Below are 17,264 nucleotides of genomic sequence, written 5' to 3'. Positions count from 1 at the left end.
CCATCCTACAACTTACTGCCTCTAGGGTATAAAAGGAATACAAAACCACCTAGGAGGCCCTCCACATAGAACAAAGAAACAATTGGCAATAAAGGCTGAGATATTGAGAGCTGACTTTAAAAAACCACTTTCTGATATTAAGGAGAAGAAGAAAAAGAACCAGAAGAGATCAAGAAGGCATCAGGAAAAGGTCTGAACACCCCACACCTGACATACTTAGGAAAAATAAAATCATTGGGCACTGTGATGCAGACACTTCCGCAGGCCTTCTAAGGAACTCAGCTGCACAGAAGACCCACTTGGTCGGGGAACCACAATTTCTCATGACTCTCCTGGGCCAAACAAACAGTTTCAGGTCCCTGGAAATGTGTTACTGGTTTATTATTATTAATGCCATTTACCTGCTTCCTTTGCCACCCATCTTCAAAGCATATAAAATTGTTCTTTGCAAGACCCTTTTCTCATTTTCTCAATGGTGAGTTTTGTGGAGTTTTCACCAGAGAGAACATGGGGTGAACTGTCATTTTTGCGCACTCTTAAGCTATCTAGTCCGATTCATCTCTCTTTGCCATTAACAAAGACTGACCAAGATGCTTCTAGTACTAGGTTCCATGCACAAAACCTCCACAAAGCAAGAAAACAGATCCTAGGACAGTGATAAATTCTATCTAATACAAACACCACTAGGTCAGACTGCCTTTGTAGCAACAGTTGAAAAGTAGGTGGAAATGCACTGCAGTTTATAGTGATGTCTGGAAGGCTATCCTGCGAGCACCAAGGCTGGTATTGGGAAATTCTTCTTGGCATTAAACACGCTAGCCCTTAGAAGAGGAGCTTTTTTTTTTTTTTTTTTAATTAGGAAGGACTGCAAGACCTAGTAGGTTTTGTATTTGTAGGCATTTGTTTTTCTCTCTTATGCAATTTGTCTTTTGAAGAGAAAATGAAAGATGGGGACACACGTGGGAACAGTTCACCTCTTCGCCACCGGCCTGGCCGGCCGTGGGGCTGGTCTGGCTGTGCGGGGGCATTAGTCTAAAGGCCGGGGTGCTAGTCTAAAGGCCGGAGTGGCACGGCCCGCCCTACTCACAGTCGGTAAAGAAGACGTGTGCGGCCCGGTACTTGGCGGTCGGCGGGTCCTTAAAGTCGCTGATGAGAGAGTGGACAGACTGTGGAGAGGGAAAAAAGGGAACTGAATCCGATTCTAGAAGCAAATGGGACCTACATCTGAACAGAGTCGAATCCACACTGGTTTCAAGCTACATGCACAAGATAGAAAGGGACTTCTGATTATAATGCTAACTCACGTTCAGTCATAACTGAGTTCTGAGGACTTGAGGATTATTTCAGAGTTTAGACTAACAAAAGCCTCTCTAGCTCATTCCAGAATGACAGCAGCTGTTCTCTGCACCCACCATTATTTGGGTTCCTAAGAAGAGACCCACAAAAGAGCAAACTGCTCAGAAACCTGCTAGGAGACTCATTGCCATGGAGTTCTGGCGATTTAGTTGCATCTGCAGAAACTCACACATAAGTCAGTTTTGTTTTTTGTTTTTAATGAAATGAAAACTAGGGGGAATTTACATAGATCAAGACACCTAAGACAGCTAGCAACCAAGAGCAAGGAGGTGGGTATTGCTTAGATGCTGATTTGAACCAATCACCCAAAATGGTAAGACAAGTAAATCTAAACTCTAATGGATATTGCTAAAATAAATCTGGGAATTCCCTGGCAGTCCAGTGGTTAGGACTCAGTGCTTCAACCACAGGGGGCCCAGATTAGGGAACTAAAATCCTGCAAGCCATGAGGGTGCAGCCCCCTCCCACCAAAAAAAAGAAAGAAAGAAAGGAGAAAAGAAATCTGACAGTGTAAAATACACAAGTTCTGCAGGTGGATCACTAGATAACGTGATCTCCTACCTAGAAAGGAATAAATGAGATTGGCCCGACCTGGCTTTCTGCAGCAAGCTTAATGCACTCTTCATTATTCACCAGCCCCCTCCTTCCCTGCTTGTGGATTGCACGCTTAAACAGAGCAGTGTGTTAAATGCCTGCTTAACCCAGAAATGTCAGACACGGTGCCACACAGACACCAAGCCAGAGTGTTTGACCTCAGCCAAAGCTCTTCCGGGAGGGTTTACCTTCTCAGAGGGAGTGATGAGATACACAGCCTCCAGGCTGGGGAGCGGCTCTCGGCGCTTGTTGATGTCTTCCACAACTAGACAGCAAAACAGCAGCCCATGATGAATAAGAGAACAGAACTGGTGATCATGAAACTAGAAGCCACAGAGAGAGGCCACCTTCCGGCTGGCACGGCAAAAATCGACAGAGTAGGGAGGAGACTCAACGCCCCTTCCTCAGAGTGATCACATTTCTGTGTCTCACCATGCTCAAGGTGGGAGAAAACCCAAAACCTCATCACATGAAATCCCTCCCACTTCCCATTTCAGTTCAAGGAAATTCCTCGATCTGCTTTGATTGAAAATGGAAACTGCTATCTCATTCTGTCAAGAACAGACTTTTGCCTCTTCCTTCAGGTTTGTTTTTTTTTCCCTCATCTGTCCTAGATAATCCCAGTTCCTTTAGAATTTCCAAGTTAAGTTTGTTTTTCAACAATTGGATCATTTTATCATTTTCCTCTGTCTATCAGATGAAGACATTCCAAACATATTCTCTGGATTAAGACTGTTCCTCTCAATAGCTCAAAAACTAAACAGCAAATTCTGCTTGAAGCAAACCATGGGTGTCTGATTTGCTGGTTTCTTTTATAGAATGTCAGCAAGGGGAAAGACATCCTTCTGGGAAAGGGATCATCTCACTAGTCACCTGATAAAGCTTAGGACATGTCCTCTATGCTACACTGTCCTCTGGTACAGAGCAAGCAGGAAATCTAATGGTGCTCTTCTTCCTGTGAAGGTGATGTCAGCAAATAAAAGCATCCCTTTAGAAGTATCCCTGTAACACAAAGACTTTTCACCCTGAATAATATTCAAATTAAATGCCAAAATTTCTCAACCATCTGTGTTATCAGGGGTTATAGATTTTTTTTTTTAATTGGAGGAAAATTACTTTACAACGCGTATTGGTCTCTGCTGTACAACAAGGCTCATAGATTTCTGAATTTCATATGCCAGTAATACTTCCCCCCAAATATTTCAGGGGGGTGGTCCACACAGGCTTGCAAAATTTAAAATTCTGCCGAGTAAGGACATTAAAAAAAAAAAATAACTTCTGTGATAGGGAAGAGTCTGTGTGTAGGACGGGAGAGATGAACCCTCATCTACCACAGGATAATGTCTAACATGATGAATCCAGAAATGACCATATAAGCATTTATTTAGAAATATCAAAAAGATAACTGGAAGAAAGAGCAGAAGGGCTGCCTCCGGGGTGATGGACCCTGGGGGATGGGGGAGGAGGAGGAGGGCAGGGTGGTGCGCTCTTCTTTGTTAGAAGCTCACAAGCTACATTTGGCTTTTTTCCTATATTTGCATTTTTTGTTTTGATAGAGAAAAAAAAAGTTTTAGAAGTTCAATGAAGAAAATAACTCTGCAAGCTCAAAACAGGGGCAAGCCTGGTCTTGGATCACTGAATGACAAAAAGTCACACCAAAAATTCCATACTCCCATTTATAGGACTATGGTTTTTGGTGACAGATAAACTAGATTTGGAAATGTGTCTTAATTTTTTTGTTTTCTTTTTTTTTAAACTTTTTTTTTTTTTTGGTGGAAATGTGTTTTTAAAAACAAAGGAGTCACATTCCAGGTGTGGTTGTAGCCCACAAATTGTTATATGTGTGTGTGTGTGTATATATAAGCTGCATTGTAAGAGATACGTTTCACTCAACATTTTTTAGGAGGAAAACAAAGGTTAACTCCCTTGTTTGAAATAATACCTCAAAATAGATTGCTTTTCCATCAGTGCTGTTTCACAGATGAAAATACATCTCTCCTGAAAGGAGCCCCCAAGTAAGACTTGCTGGTGCTGCTGCTGCTGCTAAGTCGCTTCAGTTGTGTCTGACTCTGTGAGACCCCATAGACGGCAGCCCTGCTCACAAATGTGAAAAAGAGCTTGGGACAGAAGCCAGGAGGGCTGTGTCCTAGTCTCAGGTGTGGTGCTGCCCAGGGACCTTGAGCAGGTGATTTATCTTATTTCAGAAACCTATTATTGTGAAGTTCTAACACACATTCCAAATGGTGAATTAAACATAAATATACACATAACTGCACAAGCACCATCCCATTAGGAAGCAGAACAATCAGCACTGCAGAAGTGCCCCCGCTACCCTTTTCCCCCTCCCTCAACATCCCCACCTCTCCTTTTCCCTTAAAGAGAACCACCACGGCAACATGAATGGTGATCACTTCTCTAATGGTTGTTTAAGATTCACTTATCCCCACATTTCAAAGCAGTATGGCTTAGCTCTGCCTGTTCTAGGATATTATGTAAATTAAAGCACATTGTTAAGGACTCTTTTGTATCTTGTTTCTCTTGCTCAACATTGTTTATCAGATTCATTCACATTTTGGAATGAGAGAGTAGTTAATATTCATTCCTTTCCTTTGCTATGTAATATTCTGTTGTGTGACTGTCCCACAATTTATTGTACCATTCTTCTCCTGATGGAACTTTTGGTTGTTCCTACTTTGTGGCTACTATGAGCAATGATCTGTGACCTTCCTGGGCACACATGCCTGAGTTGTCTAGAACACACATCTAACTGCAGACATGCTGGCTTACAGGACCTGCAGGCCTCAACTCTCCTATACACCTCCAAGGTTTTTGAAAGTAGCTATACCAACTCATCATATCAGAGTTCCCCTTCTCCTATATCCTATCACTTGGCATTATCGTAGTGTAAATACTCCAATCTGACAGAGCAGTATCTCACTCTGGTTTTAACGGCATTCCCCTGACCACTAATGAGGGTGGGCAAGTTCTCATGTATTTATTGGCCATTTGGATTTCTTGCTTTGTTAGGTGCCACTCTTTTTTCTATTGGCTGGCCTGCCTTTTTTCTTAATTGAGCCTTCCTTTTGGCATCCTTTCACAGATACTTAGTGGGCATCTAACACTGGACTGGAAACTAGGGATTTGGTGATGAACAAGAAAGCCTGGGGTCTAAAGCCAAGCAAGACAATAATGAACAGGGAGGAGAAAGAACACCCCACCACACTCACTTGTTATCCCCTCGGTCATAATGTCCGTCATCTTACAGCAGGAGGAGAGCATCCTCATGCTCAGCTGGTCCACCACCAGCACCTGGAAGCAAAGGGAACAGTTCACACCTGGAAGCACAGGGAACAGTTCACACCTGGAAGCACAGGGAACAGTTCACACCTGGAAGCACAGGGAACAGTTCACACCTGGAAGCAAAGGGAACAGTTCACAGTCTGGAAGCACAGGGAACAGTTCACAGCCTGGGGGGCACCAGCTGTGACGCTTGCCTCCCCTGACTGCATCAGACTTCAGGAAGAGCCCAGAAACACAGAATTCTGAGCAATCGAGGTTCCCTAGGGGCCAGAAGTTTGCCAAGATACACACTAGCTTTTATTTTCCCACCAAACCTAAGCTTCTAGGAGAGTCTGCTCTCACTGACATGACTTGATTTTTTAAACTTAAAAAAATTAAAATTTTTCCGATGACAAAGAAAATAATTACTCATAAAAATGCAAAAGAAAAAAAAATTTCATACGCAGCACCCACAGTCAGAGGAATCTATATTTTTTCAGTGCATAAGCTTTCTCTTTAAGGGAGAATGAACACTAGTGCCACACTGGCAGGATGGAAGCGAGGACTTTGTTGCAGACATCATCAGGATGGACCAGCACATGTGTTGTCCAGGAGTAAACTCTACCTCAGTCTAGACGAGAAGGACAGGAACATGCCATCCTGGTTGAAAGCATCATACCTGCAGCTCTTCAGCAAACCTTTCCTATCTCCACCTGACCCACAGCGGAGAGAGGAAGCTAAAATAAGGTTATTCCTCTTCTCCTTCCTCAAAGATATAAACCCAGGCAACAGGAGCTAGAAAAATGTGGGCCCCAAAGCATTTTGCTGTAGCACAAGGACCAATCAGGTTTCATTTCATAAGGCAGCTTCTCCAGGGTTTAAAATGCTCATGTCCACAAGTCCATTACTGATGGGAAGGGTGACAGAGAAAGGCAGGCAGAAAGAGTTCCCACCCGCTGGCCTCCCACCCTGGGTATGAATATGGACGCTCTGGTAAAATGTGATCTCATGTTTATGAGGTTATGTTCATGAGGTTAGGGTGAGACTTTAAAAGCTTCCTGGTGCCAAGCTGTTCCAAGGCCCAATGAACTTGAGGCTCCTGACTGCAGGAAAACTTAGGGGCAAGAATGGTTAGCATAAGCCCTTCGACAACACACGCAGAAGTTCGAGTGTGCCCTCTTGGTCACTCTGATGCCTAGTCCCAGACGATCAGAAGGTCCTTCAAACTCTGACTTCCTGGAGGACAGCACGATTCTGACTTGTATCATCCACTCCCAGGACCAAGTCATAATCAGTTAGATTACTTAAATATTTGTTTCAGGTACAAAACAGTTTCCAGCGTTGCTCTCAATGTTAAATGAACACACAAGCTGACTTGGTTTGTCTTGTGTAGCTACAGACAGACAGGAATAGGCCAGATAAGGGCTTTTCAGACTGTTGCATGGGCTCCATGAGAGGCTTTAGGGCCACCGGAGGGGCATGAAGGGTCCCCTCTTGTCTCCCATAGCAAGCAGAATAATTCCACCTTCTGCTTTAATCAATGGGTTCCAGGTAAGATCCTGTTTGAATCAGAGGGTTCCACTGCTAGAATGCCCCACCAGGTGATCTTAAAGATAAGCTTCATGATCCAGAGATTTCCTAACCAGGATCTTATACAATGGGAGGCACAGCAGATTACCTTTTGCCAGTTCAGAAGCTTTTTGTATTCTTTGGACACAGCAAAGGTCCTCATTCCTCACCTGCATGCCTCTCCCCAGTGCCACCCCATTCGTGTTCTTCCCCATGAATTCACCTTCAAGGTCATTCATTGTGCTCTTCCACTTACCTTCCATTCTCCCTTCTTTTTCACCTTCTTTATCACATCATGCATGATCTCTAAAAGGGAGAGAAAAAGGAAGGAAGGAGGGAGGGAGGGAAGATGGGAGAGAGGGAGGGAAGGAAGGAGGAGAAAAATTTAATGTAATTTCAAGGACTTCCAACCCCTGCCTATGAGATGAGGTCATCTTCCCTCCATAGACCTTGTTCTCTTGGGTCATGCAATTCAACCAATCTATCTACTGGGTCATAATCAATCCATCATAAAGACACTTCTCTTCCTGTGCCCTCGATTCACTGGTTCTCAGACCTTCTGATCTCAGGACCCCTTTACATTCTTAAAAATTGACCCCAAAGAGTGTTTGTGTATACACATAAATATCCATTGACATTTGCTATATCAGAAGTTAAACTGAGATATTTTAAAAATATGTATTAATTCAATTACAATAACAAACCCATTCTATGGTAACATACTTGCATGCCATTAAAATGATATATATATTTTCCATTATAAAATAATTTTACTGAGGATACTGGCATTGTGGCGCATTTTTGCAACACTCCTCAATGTCTGTTTTTGTAGAAGACAGCTGGGTTCTCCTAGCTGCTTCTGCAATTTATGAATCATATAGCATTTGGAAAAATCCACTGTGTGTTTGCAAGAGAATAAAAGCAAAGAGGCAGATAACATTTTAGCACTATTATGAAGGCAGTTTTGACCTCAAATTTCCAAAGTGCCTAGTGTTTCAGAATCACTGACTTAAGATGAGTGAGTAAAATTCTATGACAATGCCCAGGCCACATAAGCCTACCCTCCCTAAGCTACAAAAACAGATGTGAAGAGCAGTTGTGATATCCTTCCAGTTCTAAGTATATCTGTGGGATGCTCTCAAACCCCCAAACAATGTTTTTGTAAGCCACAGTTTCTGTAATGCCATACCACACCCAAGTCTACCTGGCCACGGAAGATTCACAGGAAACAGTGCTCTACTACTGTTTTTTTTTTTTTTTGTACTTTTCTTTTCTTTTTTTTTTCCTTCCATTTATTTTTATTTGTTGGAGGCTAATTACTTTACAACATTGCAGTGGGTTTTGTCATACATTGAAATGAATTAGCCATGGATTTACATGTATTCCCCATCCCGGTCCCCCCTCCCACCTCACTCTCCACCCCATCCCTCTGGGTCTTCCCAGTGCACCAGGCCTGAGCACTTGTCTCATGCATCCAACCTGGGCTGGTGATCTGTTTCACCCTAGATATATATGTTTCGATGCTGTTCTCTTGAAACATCCCGCCCTCGCCTTCTCCCACAGAGTCCACAAGTCTGTTCTATACATCTGAGTCTCTTTTTCTTTTTTTGCATATAAGGTTATCGTTACCATCTTTCTAAATTCCATATATATGTGTTAGTATACTGTAATGGTCTTTATCTTTCTACTCTTTTTAAACCCAGATCACTCACAGGCCTAGAAGGAGTCAGAGGCTAAGAACTGTCATTAGCAAGTGTGCTTCAAACATTTAGCTCATTCCCCGAAGCGCAATAGTCCCCTAACTCTGCTTCTATCTCCAGTAATCTGATATGTCATAAAAGTATTCTAAAAATTTTAAGACTTTTTACCTAATTATAAAAACCCACACAATTATTGTAGTAAACTTGGAAAACACAGAAAAGTATAAAGAGGAAAACACCATGTATGCCTTGCACACTATAAAAAAAAAGAAAAATTATTTGTAATCTTGCCAGCCTGAAATGCATAATTGACAGTTTCCTACTCTCTTTTCCCATGAACTTTTACACAGCTGATAACATGCTGTATATATAATTTTTTTCATATTATGCTTTTTTCTCATTACAAAAACTCATTTCTCCATGTTAATAAAAATGCTTCCTAGGATCTTAAATGCCTGCGTAGTACTCCTTAATCTAGTCAACAATTTCTCAACAGTCATTCAGATTATTTCCCATGGTTCAGTGTGGTGAAAAACTGGGGACAAATATATCCAATAAGCCAGTGGTTAAGTTAATTAGGTTACATTTGGGCAATGGATACTATGCACCTACTAGAAATAATGATCTGGAAAATACACTCTCCTTTACTCATTTTCACTGTTTACTGGTCACTGGACCCAGCACCAGGGACGAACAGCAGCAGAGACGTCTCCTCCGGAGCTTACATGCTAGTGACAGAGCAGACAAGACAAGAGGGCTTCTCCTCACAAGTGCTCTGAGGCAAACAGATAAGGGCAGTGGTAGAAAAGAAAAACCCTAGCGCGGGGAGCTACCTTTAAGAGGGGGTCAGACAAACAGATGGATACCAAGGGGGAAAGCAGGGGAAGCGATGAACTGGGAGGATTGGGATCCACATTTATATACTATTGACACTATGTACAAAATAGATAACCATTGAGAACCTAAAAAAAAAAAGAGAAAGAGATACAGGAGGGATTAGGATTAAAAAAAAAAAAAAAAACCCAGGGGAAAAAAAGGCGGCCCGGGGTCGGGGGTGGGGGCGGGTGGTACTTCCCTGGCTATCTAGTGGTTAGGCTTCCATGCTCCCACTGCAGGGGGTGCAGGTTTGATCCCTGGTTGGGGAGTGAAGATCCTGCATGACAAGGTTAAAAAAAAGGGGGAGGGTGGGATCCGGCACAGCCTCTCTGAGGAAGACCCCAGCCCCTCAAAAGTTGGGAAGGGAGCAGGGGGAGGCACAAAGGCTGGAGGTGGAAAAAGGAAAAAGAAGTTGACAGCTTCTTGGAACTAAAGCTGGTAGGAGCTGAGGCTGGAGCCCAGACCATGAGGGACCTTGACAGGAGTCTGATTTTATCAGAAGGGCACTGGAAAGCCACGGAGGTCAGGGACATCATCTGCTGTATGCAGAGATGAGGCTGGAGGGGGAGTGGGGGAGAGAACTGAAGCAAGGGTGCAGTCAGGATGCCTTCCCGAGGGCCCATCCATGGCTGGTGGCAGTGGAGATGAGGAGGATTGATGTGGACCATTTTTAAAACCTTTATTGAGTTTGTTACAACACTGCTTCCGTTTTATGTTTTTGGTTTTTTGGCTGCAAGGCATGTGGGATCTTAGCTCACCGACCAGGGACGGAACCCGCAACTCCTGTATTGGGAGGTGAAGTCTTAACTACTGGGCCACCAGGCAACTCCCTAAAAGTGGGTGAATTTCCTATTTATTTGGAGGTAAAGCCAACAGGGCTAGCTGCTGAATTGGGTATATGGGAAAATAAAGAAAAGAAACACAAAATTCCTAGCTTTTTCATTTAGATAAAGAAATTGACAAAGACACAAAATATTTAGAGGAAGAAAAGAACTGATCTGTTGGAGAGTACTCACAGTCCTTTTTTGACTAAAGATTGAGATGACTAAGATGTCTGAGGTGGAGATACAGGGTAGGGAAGCTTGAAAGATTGACCTTTAGCTACAGTTTAAAATCTGGGTGTTATTGTCAAATAAAGGTAGGAGGTAAGGTTGGAGAAAGTCCCAAACTCTTGGCCTTCCCCGGGAGCTCAGTGGTCAAGAATCCACCTGCCAATGCAGGAGATTTGGGTTTGATCCCTGGGTCAGGAGAAGGAAATGGCAACCCATTCCTGTACTCTTGTCAGGGGTTGCAGAGTCGTACATGACTTAGCAACTAAACACCACCAACAATAAATATGCTGAGCTCTTGATAAATTCTACTGAATTATTTTCCAAAAGCACAATTTACGGCCTCATCAGTGCTCTGACTGGCTCTCCAAAATAATGTACTATTAATAACTGATAAAACATATCGAGTTTTGTTTGCAAATGTGACAGTGGAGGAGGGTATTATTACACTATCTTTTTTGTATTACTGAGGGTTTTTTTTCTGCTACACAAAATTAATTTAAATTCACGTCACCTTTTGATAGGTGAAGGCAGAGACATAATCAGAAAATCAGAACAAGGATCATGAGTCCTAAAGACTGAGAATACACTCTGGGTTCAAGCCTTCTTGCCTGGTGATTCCTGTTCTGAAATTCTCAGGGCCTGTATTTGTTGTATTGTTGTCAGCCAGTTCTAATCCTGCCCTACATTTTTCTAATCCAATACCAAAAAGGAAACAAGGATTAAAGCCCATTTTAGCATTAAGAATCAAGTAGGCTGGGCTACTTCCTCACAAATAATCCCTGGCAATCACATTTCAACTCCCTTAGAAGTCCTCCTTGTGTGGAGAGAAACAATAAAGCCTTCCGAGGCTGGTCCAGCCAGAGGGTCTTATTTCTGCATTCCAAACCACGTGATTTCCAGGCAAACCGTCCGTTCCACCACCACCTAGCCTGAGCATTTGGCACAGAAGACACCAGGGCAGTATTCTTGCCTGGGAAATCCCATGGACAGAGGAGCCTGACAGGCTACAGTTCATGTGATAGCAAAGAGTCAGACATGACTTAGTGACTAAATAACAACAATGCTAGGGCAGCTTTAACTTCTGCATAATTCTGAGAACCATGGCCCCGGTTACTCCTTGGAAGAAAAGTTATGACCAACCTAGACAGCATATTAAAAAGCGAGACATTGCTTTGCCCACAAAGGTCCGTCTAGTCAAAGCTATGGTTTTTCCAGTAGTCATGTATGGATGTGAGAGTTGGACTATCAAGAAAGCTGAGGTGGGAGGGGGGTTCAGGATGGGGAACGCATGTAAATCCATGGCTGATTCATGTCAGTGTATGGCAAAAACCACTACAATATTGTAAAGTGATTAGCCTCCAACTAATAAAAATAATTGGGGGGAAAAATAAAATTTAAAAAAAAAAAAGAAAGAAAGCTGAGTGCCAAAGAATTGATGCTTTTGAACTGTGGTGTTGGAGAAGACTCTTAAGAGTCCCTTGGACTGCAAAGAGATCCAACCAGTCCATCCTAAAGGATATCAGTCCTGAATATGCAGTGGAAGGACTGATGCTGAAGTTGAAACTCCAATACTTTGGCCACCTGATGTGAAGAGCTGACTCATCTGAAAAGACCCTGATGCTGGGAAAGATTGAAGGCAGGAGGAGAAGGGGATGACAGGGGATGAGATGGTTGGATGGCATCACTGACTCAATGGACATGAGTTTGAGTCAACTCTGAGAGCTGGTGATGGACAGGGAGGCCTGGTGTGCTGTGTCCCTCACGGCCAAAGGGAAGGAATACAGATTCCTTCTCAACCATACCCTGCAGGTGCCAGGTGACTCCCAAACTCAACAAATTCCTCCCCAGTCCTGAGAAAAAGAGCAGGTGGCTTAGATTACCTGGGACCTCTTCAGATGCACCCAGTATACCAACCAGAGCCCCAAAGTGCAGGCTCTAGGGATAGCTGCATGCCCCTCCCAAGTGGCCACCCCCGGGAGAGCCCTGACCTTACCGCCCCTGGCACCCACGACTGCCCTTGGCAGTGACACGTGTCAGGGCATCTAAGCCCATGGCACACCAGGACATTGGAAATAGCATGACTAATACCAGACGGGCTGGAAGCTTGGGAGAAGTGGGGGTGTCACCAAAGTCCTCAGAACTATGGGGGATTCAAACAGTCTATGCTCTGTGCCCACAGAGCTCCACGCTACCCTGAACTCAGGCACCGGAAGTTTGGTGCCTGACCGGAAGGAGGAGTGCCTCCCCTCTGTGGAAGGATTTAAAGAAATGTAAACTCAGGCCACACTTTGACCGACACAGGGACAGGGACTTTCTCTAGTTATTCCAGCTCAGTAGTGGTGGTTCTTCTGAAAGTTGCCCTCTTAAATAAACCTCAGTTGCGTGATGGTAGAAGGCTTAGTTCTACTTCTACTCTGGCTTCACTGACTATGTTAAAGCCTTTGTGTGGATCACAACAAACTGTGGAAAATTTTTAAAGAGATGGGAATATCATACCACCTTACCTGCCTCCTGTGAAACCTGTATGCAGGTTAAGAGGCAACAGTTAGAATTGGACATGGAACAAGGGACTAGTTCCAAATTGGGAAAGGAGTACCTCAAGGCTGTATATTGTCACCTTGTTCATTTAACTTATATGCAGAGTACATCATGTGAAATGCCAGGAGGGATGAAGCACAAGCTGGAATCAAGATTGCCAGAAGAAATACCAATATGCAGATGACACCACCCTTATTATGGCAGAAAGTGAAGAGGAACTAAAGAGTCTCTTGAGGAAAGTGAAAGAGGAGAGTGAAAAAGCTGGCTTAAAACTCAACATTCAAGAAACTAAGATCATGGCATCAGGTCCCATCACTTCATGGCAAATAGATGGTGAAACAGTGGAAACAGTGACAGACTTTATTTTCTTGGGCTCCAAAATCACTACAGATGGTGACTGCAGCCATGAAATTGAAAGACACTTGCTCCTTGGAAGAAAAGCTATGACAAACCAAGACATTGTATTAAAAAGCAGTGATATCACTTTGCCAACAAAGGTCCATACAGTCAAAGCTATGGTTTTTCAGTAGTCATGTATGGATATGAGAGTTGGACCATAAAGAAGTCTCAGCACCAAAGAATGGATGCTTCTGAACTGTGGTGTTGGGGAAGACTCTTGAGAGTCCTTTGGACTGCAAGGAAATCAAACCAGTCAATCCTAAAGGAAATCAACCATGAATATACATTGGAAGGACTGATGGTGAAGCTGAAGCTCCAATACTTTGGCTACCTGATTTGAAGAGCCGACCCATTAGAAAAGACCCTGATGCTGGGAAAGGTTGAAGACAGAAGGAGAAGGGGATGACAGAGGACAAGATGGTTCGATGGCATCACTAACGCAATGGACATGAGTTTGAGCAAGCTCCAGGAGACTGTGAAGGACAGGGAAGTCTGGTGTGCTGCAGTCCATGGGGTCACAAAGACTCGGACATGACTGAGTGACTGAACAACAAGGCTAGTTACTTAGGCAGACGTCACTCCCACCCTCATGACCAAGAAAAAAATGCCTAAAGCAGCCATGTGCTGTGCTGTGCTTAGTCACTCAGTCATGTCTGACTCTGTGACCCGATGGACTGTAGCCTGCCAGGCTCCTCTGTCTATGGGGATTCTCCAGGCAACAATACTGGAGTGGTTGCCATGCTGTCCTCCAGGGATCTTTCCAACCCAGGTTTCCCGCATTGCGGGCGGATTCTTTACCAGCTGAGCCACCAGGGAAGCCCAAGAATACTGGAGTGGGGAGCCTCTCCCTTCTCCAGCGGATCTTCCCAAAGCAGGAATCAGACTGGGGTCTCCTGAATTCCAGGCAGATTCTTCACCAGCTGAGCCACCAGGCAAGCCCAAAGCAGCCATACTCCAATTCAAATTAATTTTTAAAAAAGAAAGAGAAAATGCCAAGGGAAGCACTAAAATTAGACAGACCAGGGAAAATCCAGGTTCAGGTATTTGTTAGCTGTGGACCTTGAACAAGTATAAAATTTTTTCGGTTTCAGCTTACTCATCTACAAAATTATAACACTCTAGTGATCTGTTGTGAGGGTTAACAAGACAATATGCCTGGGAAGGTATCTGGCAGGTCTGAGGCACAGAACAAAAGGTACCACTGTGACATCACCATAAAAACATGTTATTCATACAGACAATGAAATAAGAAAATTATAGCACTTCATTTCCATCAATAATGGTTTTTAATATAATATAAAAATCCTAAAAAAGAAATATATATTTAAAATACAGTTTAAAATAATCACCAAAATATTTAGATATCAAACTCTACATGTATTTCAGCAGAAACTTCTAAATTTCCCTGACCCACAATAAACATGTGAATATGCTTCGGAATAATGGCACCAATGTATATAAATCTTAAATCTTAATATAGAATCGAACAGAAGAACCCTTATACCACTTCTAAGGAAAGAGTCAGTGACCTCTGCTTATCTAGGAAGAGATGCATTAATGCTGAAGCACAAGTCAGTAGACTTCCCAGATAGTAAGATATTTCATGTCACAACAGGGACACTGGGCTGTATTTCAAAGTTGCCATTACTTAACACTGTTCTGAGAACTCCCTTAGACAAGAAAACAAAATAAGGTAAGAGGGACATAGTTATCTGCCTGCAGAAATCATGGGAATCAACTGAAAAAACCAGTAGAAATATTAAAACCTTTAGGAAGGTTGTGGTTGTTTAGTTGCTAAGTTGTGTCCGACTCTTTGCAACCCTATGAACTATAGCCTGCCAGGCTCCTCTGTCCATGGGATTTCCCAGGCAATACTGGAGTGGGTTGCCATTCCCTCCTCCAGGGGATCTTCCTGACCCAGGGACTGAACCCAGGTCTCCTGAACTGGCAGGTGGACTCCTTACCACTGAGCCATCAGAGAGGTAGCAGACACAAAATAAACACCTAGAAACCTAGATAAATAAAACCTAGAAAGAAGACTTTCACACGGCAACAATAACCAGACTCTAGGAAGGCAGCCCATTGTTTCCCAGTGCACATGGGGCTGGGACTCCACACCTTGTCAACTCTACTCTATATGCTGCTGGTAATTCTGTTCTGAAGCAATGGCAAGTCTGTTCCTCTCTCCCTGACGGCACTTCAGATATCTGAGGGCGGTGACCAAGACTGTCTTGCTCTGGGCTGAAGGTCCTCCCAGCTAAACAAGTGCACCTTCCCGGGTAGACTAAGTTAAGGCTCCACAAAACAGGAAGAAATGGTTCAAACACTTGAAAACAAGCCTTCCTGGTACTCTCAAGTTCCTTCTCTTAGGAAAACCCATGCACACAGGAACTGTTGGCAACTAACTACAAACCTCTTTAATTAAAAAAAAAAAAATTTACTTGGCTGTGCCAGGTCTTATTTGCAGCATGCAGGTTCTTTAGTTACAGCATGTGGGATCTAGTTTCTGGACCAAAGATCGAACCCAGACCCCCTGCACTGGGAGCATGGAGTCTTAACCACTGCACCATCAGGGAAGTCCCCAAATCTCTCTAATTTTTTTTGCCTTTATGATGTTTTAAATAACATAGAAGCAGCACATTCTCGTTGAAAAATTAACAGTAGAGAGATGAATAGCTACAAAGTGACATTCTCCTCCTCACCCCTACTCCTGGGGGGAAACAAACATTCCTGGTTTAGGGAGTGCTCTTTCAGATCCTTTGCCAGGCACATCCCGGCAAGCGTGGGGCTCTAACACATAAACCCATGGCTCCCTGGCACAGGCCTGGGAGGTAAAACAACTTTCAGTGATTCTACTTCTTTGGTGGGTAGGAACACTTCTACTCAAAGAATTTCAGAGACCATCTAAGGACAGAGTCTAGACCCTCATTTTGGGATTGAGATGCTCCTATGAAACACAGCCACAGGGAGTGGGCAAGGGCACCAACGGGTCATTCCAGAGGGGAGCAGGCCTCTGGATCCCCATCCAAACGCTCCTCCCACTCCACGCACTCTCTCAGGGGCCAGCACGGACTGGACTCCACGCTGGAACCCTGGGTGCTTTTCTTTGCGATCCTGCAGTGCTCACCCTGATGAAGCAGAGCAAACTGGCCCAGATGGGTTTGGAGCCAATGGTTAAGGTTTACATCCCTGCTGCTCCTCCACTTACTAGACTTGGGACAAGCGATTGAATCTGTGTCACAGTTTCCACATCTATGTAATGGGGATGACCACACATGCCTCATAGAGCTACTGTGAGGAGTAAATGATTTGATGTGTGTGAGGCACTTAGTTCAGTCTTAAAATGGTCCTCAGCACTGTCAGCTACCGCCAGCACCATCAGCATGTTTTAAAGATATCTGACTTTCCTAATAAGGGAGAATCCAATGATTTCTAATTGGTTTCTTATTGCTTCCTCATGCAGTTTGTGACACGTCTCCCGTTCTCCAGTTTATTTCTCTCTATTCAATGACAATGGCTTATTGAACATTTCCGATGTGCCAGACATCATTCCAGGCACTGGAAAAAACCATGATGAACAAGCTAAACAAGATTCCATCCTGTAAGGTGCTTCCATCTGGTGTGGAGAGGAGAGACAGCCAATACACACAGGAGATAAGATCATTCTAGAGAGTGGTGAGTGCTCAGGGGAATTTTTATCTTTTTACAATTTTATTTTTTATTTGGCTGCACTGGGTCTTCACTGCTTTGCTTGGACTTGCTCTAGTTGTGGTGAGTGGGGGCGACTCTTCGGTGTGGTGCGTGGGCTTCTCATTGCGGTGGCTTCTCTTGCTGCGGAGAGGCCCTAGGCTCGCAGGCTTCAGTAGCTGCAGCTCGTGGGCTCAGGAGCTGTGGCGCACGG

At 43.8% G+C, this 17,264-nt stretch overlaps 1 protein-coding gene across 2 annotated transcripts in view; it reads right to left on the bottom strand.

Annotated features, from left to right (window-relative positions):
• Nucleotides 1-17,264, bottom strand: part of STXBP1 (syntaxin binding protein 1) — a 67,596-nt gene that overhangs the window by 29,105 nt on the left and 21,227 nt on the right. For both annotated transcript variants that reach the window (XM_020874735.2, XM_020874736.2), the window contains exons 2-5: nt 7,055-7,104; nt 5,178-5,259; nt 2,139-2,215; nt 1,088-1,166 (exon numbers count right to left, since the gene is read on the bottom strand). In XM_020874735.2, the coding sequence (XP_020730394.1) occupies nt 1,088-1,166; nt 2,139-2,215; nt 5,178-5,259; nt 7,055-7,104 (288 nt within the window). The remainder of the gene's footprint in view (nt 1-1,087; nt 1,167-2,138; nt 2,216-5,177; nt 5,260-7,054; nt 7,105-17,264) is intronic.

Source organism: Odocoileus virginianus, chromosome 2 (assembly GCF_023699985.2).
Source record: "Odocoileus virginianus isolate 20LAN1187 ecotype Illinois chromosome 2, Ovbor_1.2, whole genome shotgun sequence".
NCBI lineage: Eukaryota > Metazoa > Chordata > Mammalia > Artiodactyla > Cervidae > Odocoileus > Odocoileus virginianus.
Note: the sequence above shows the minus strand (reverse complement) of the source record. Positions and strands in the feature narration are given on the sequence as shown.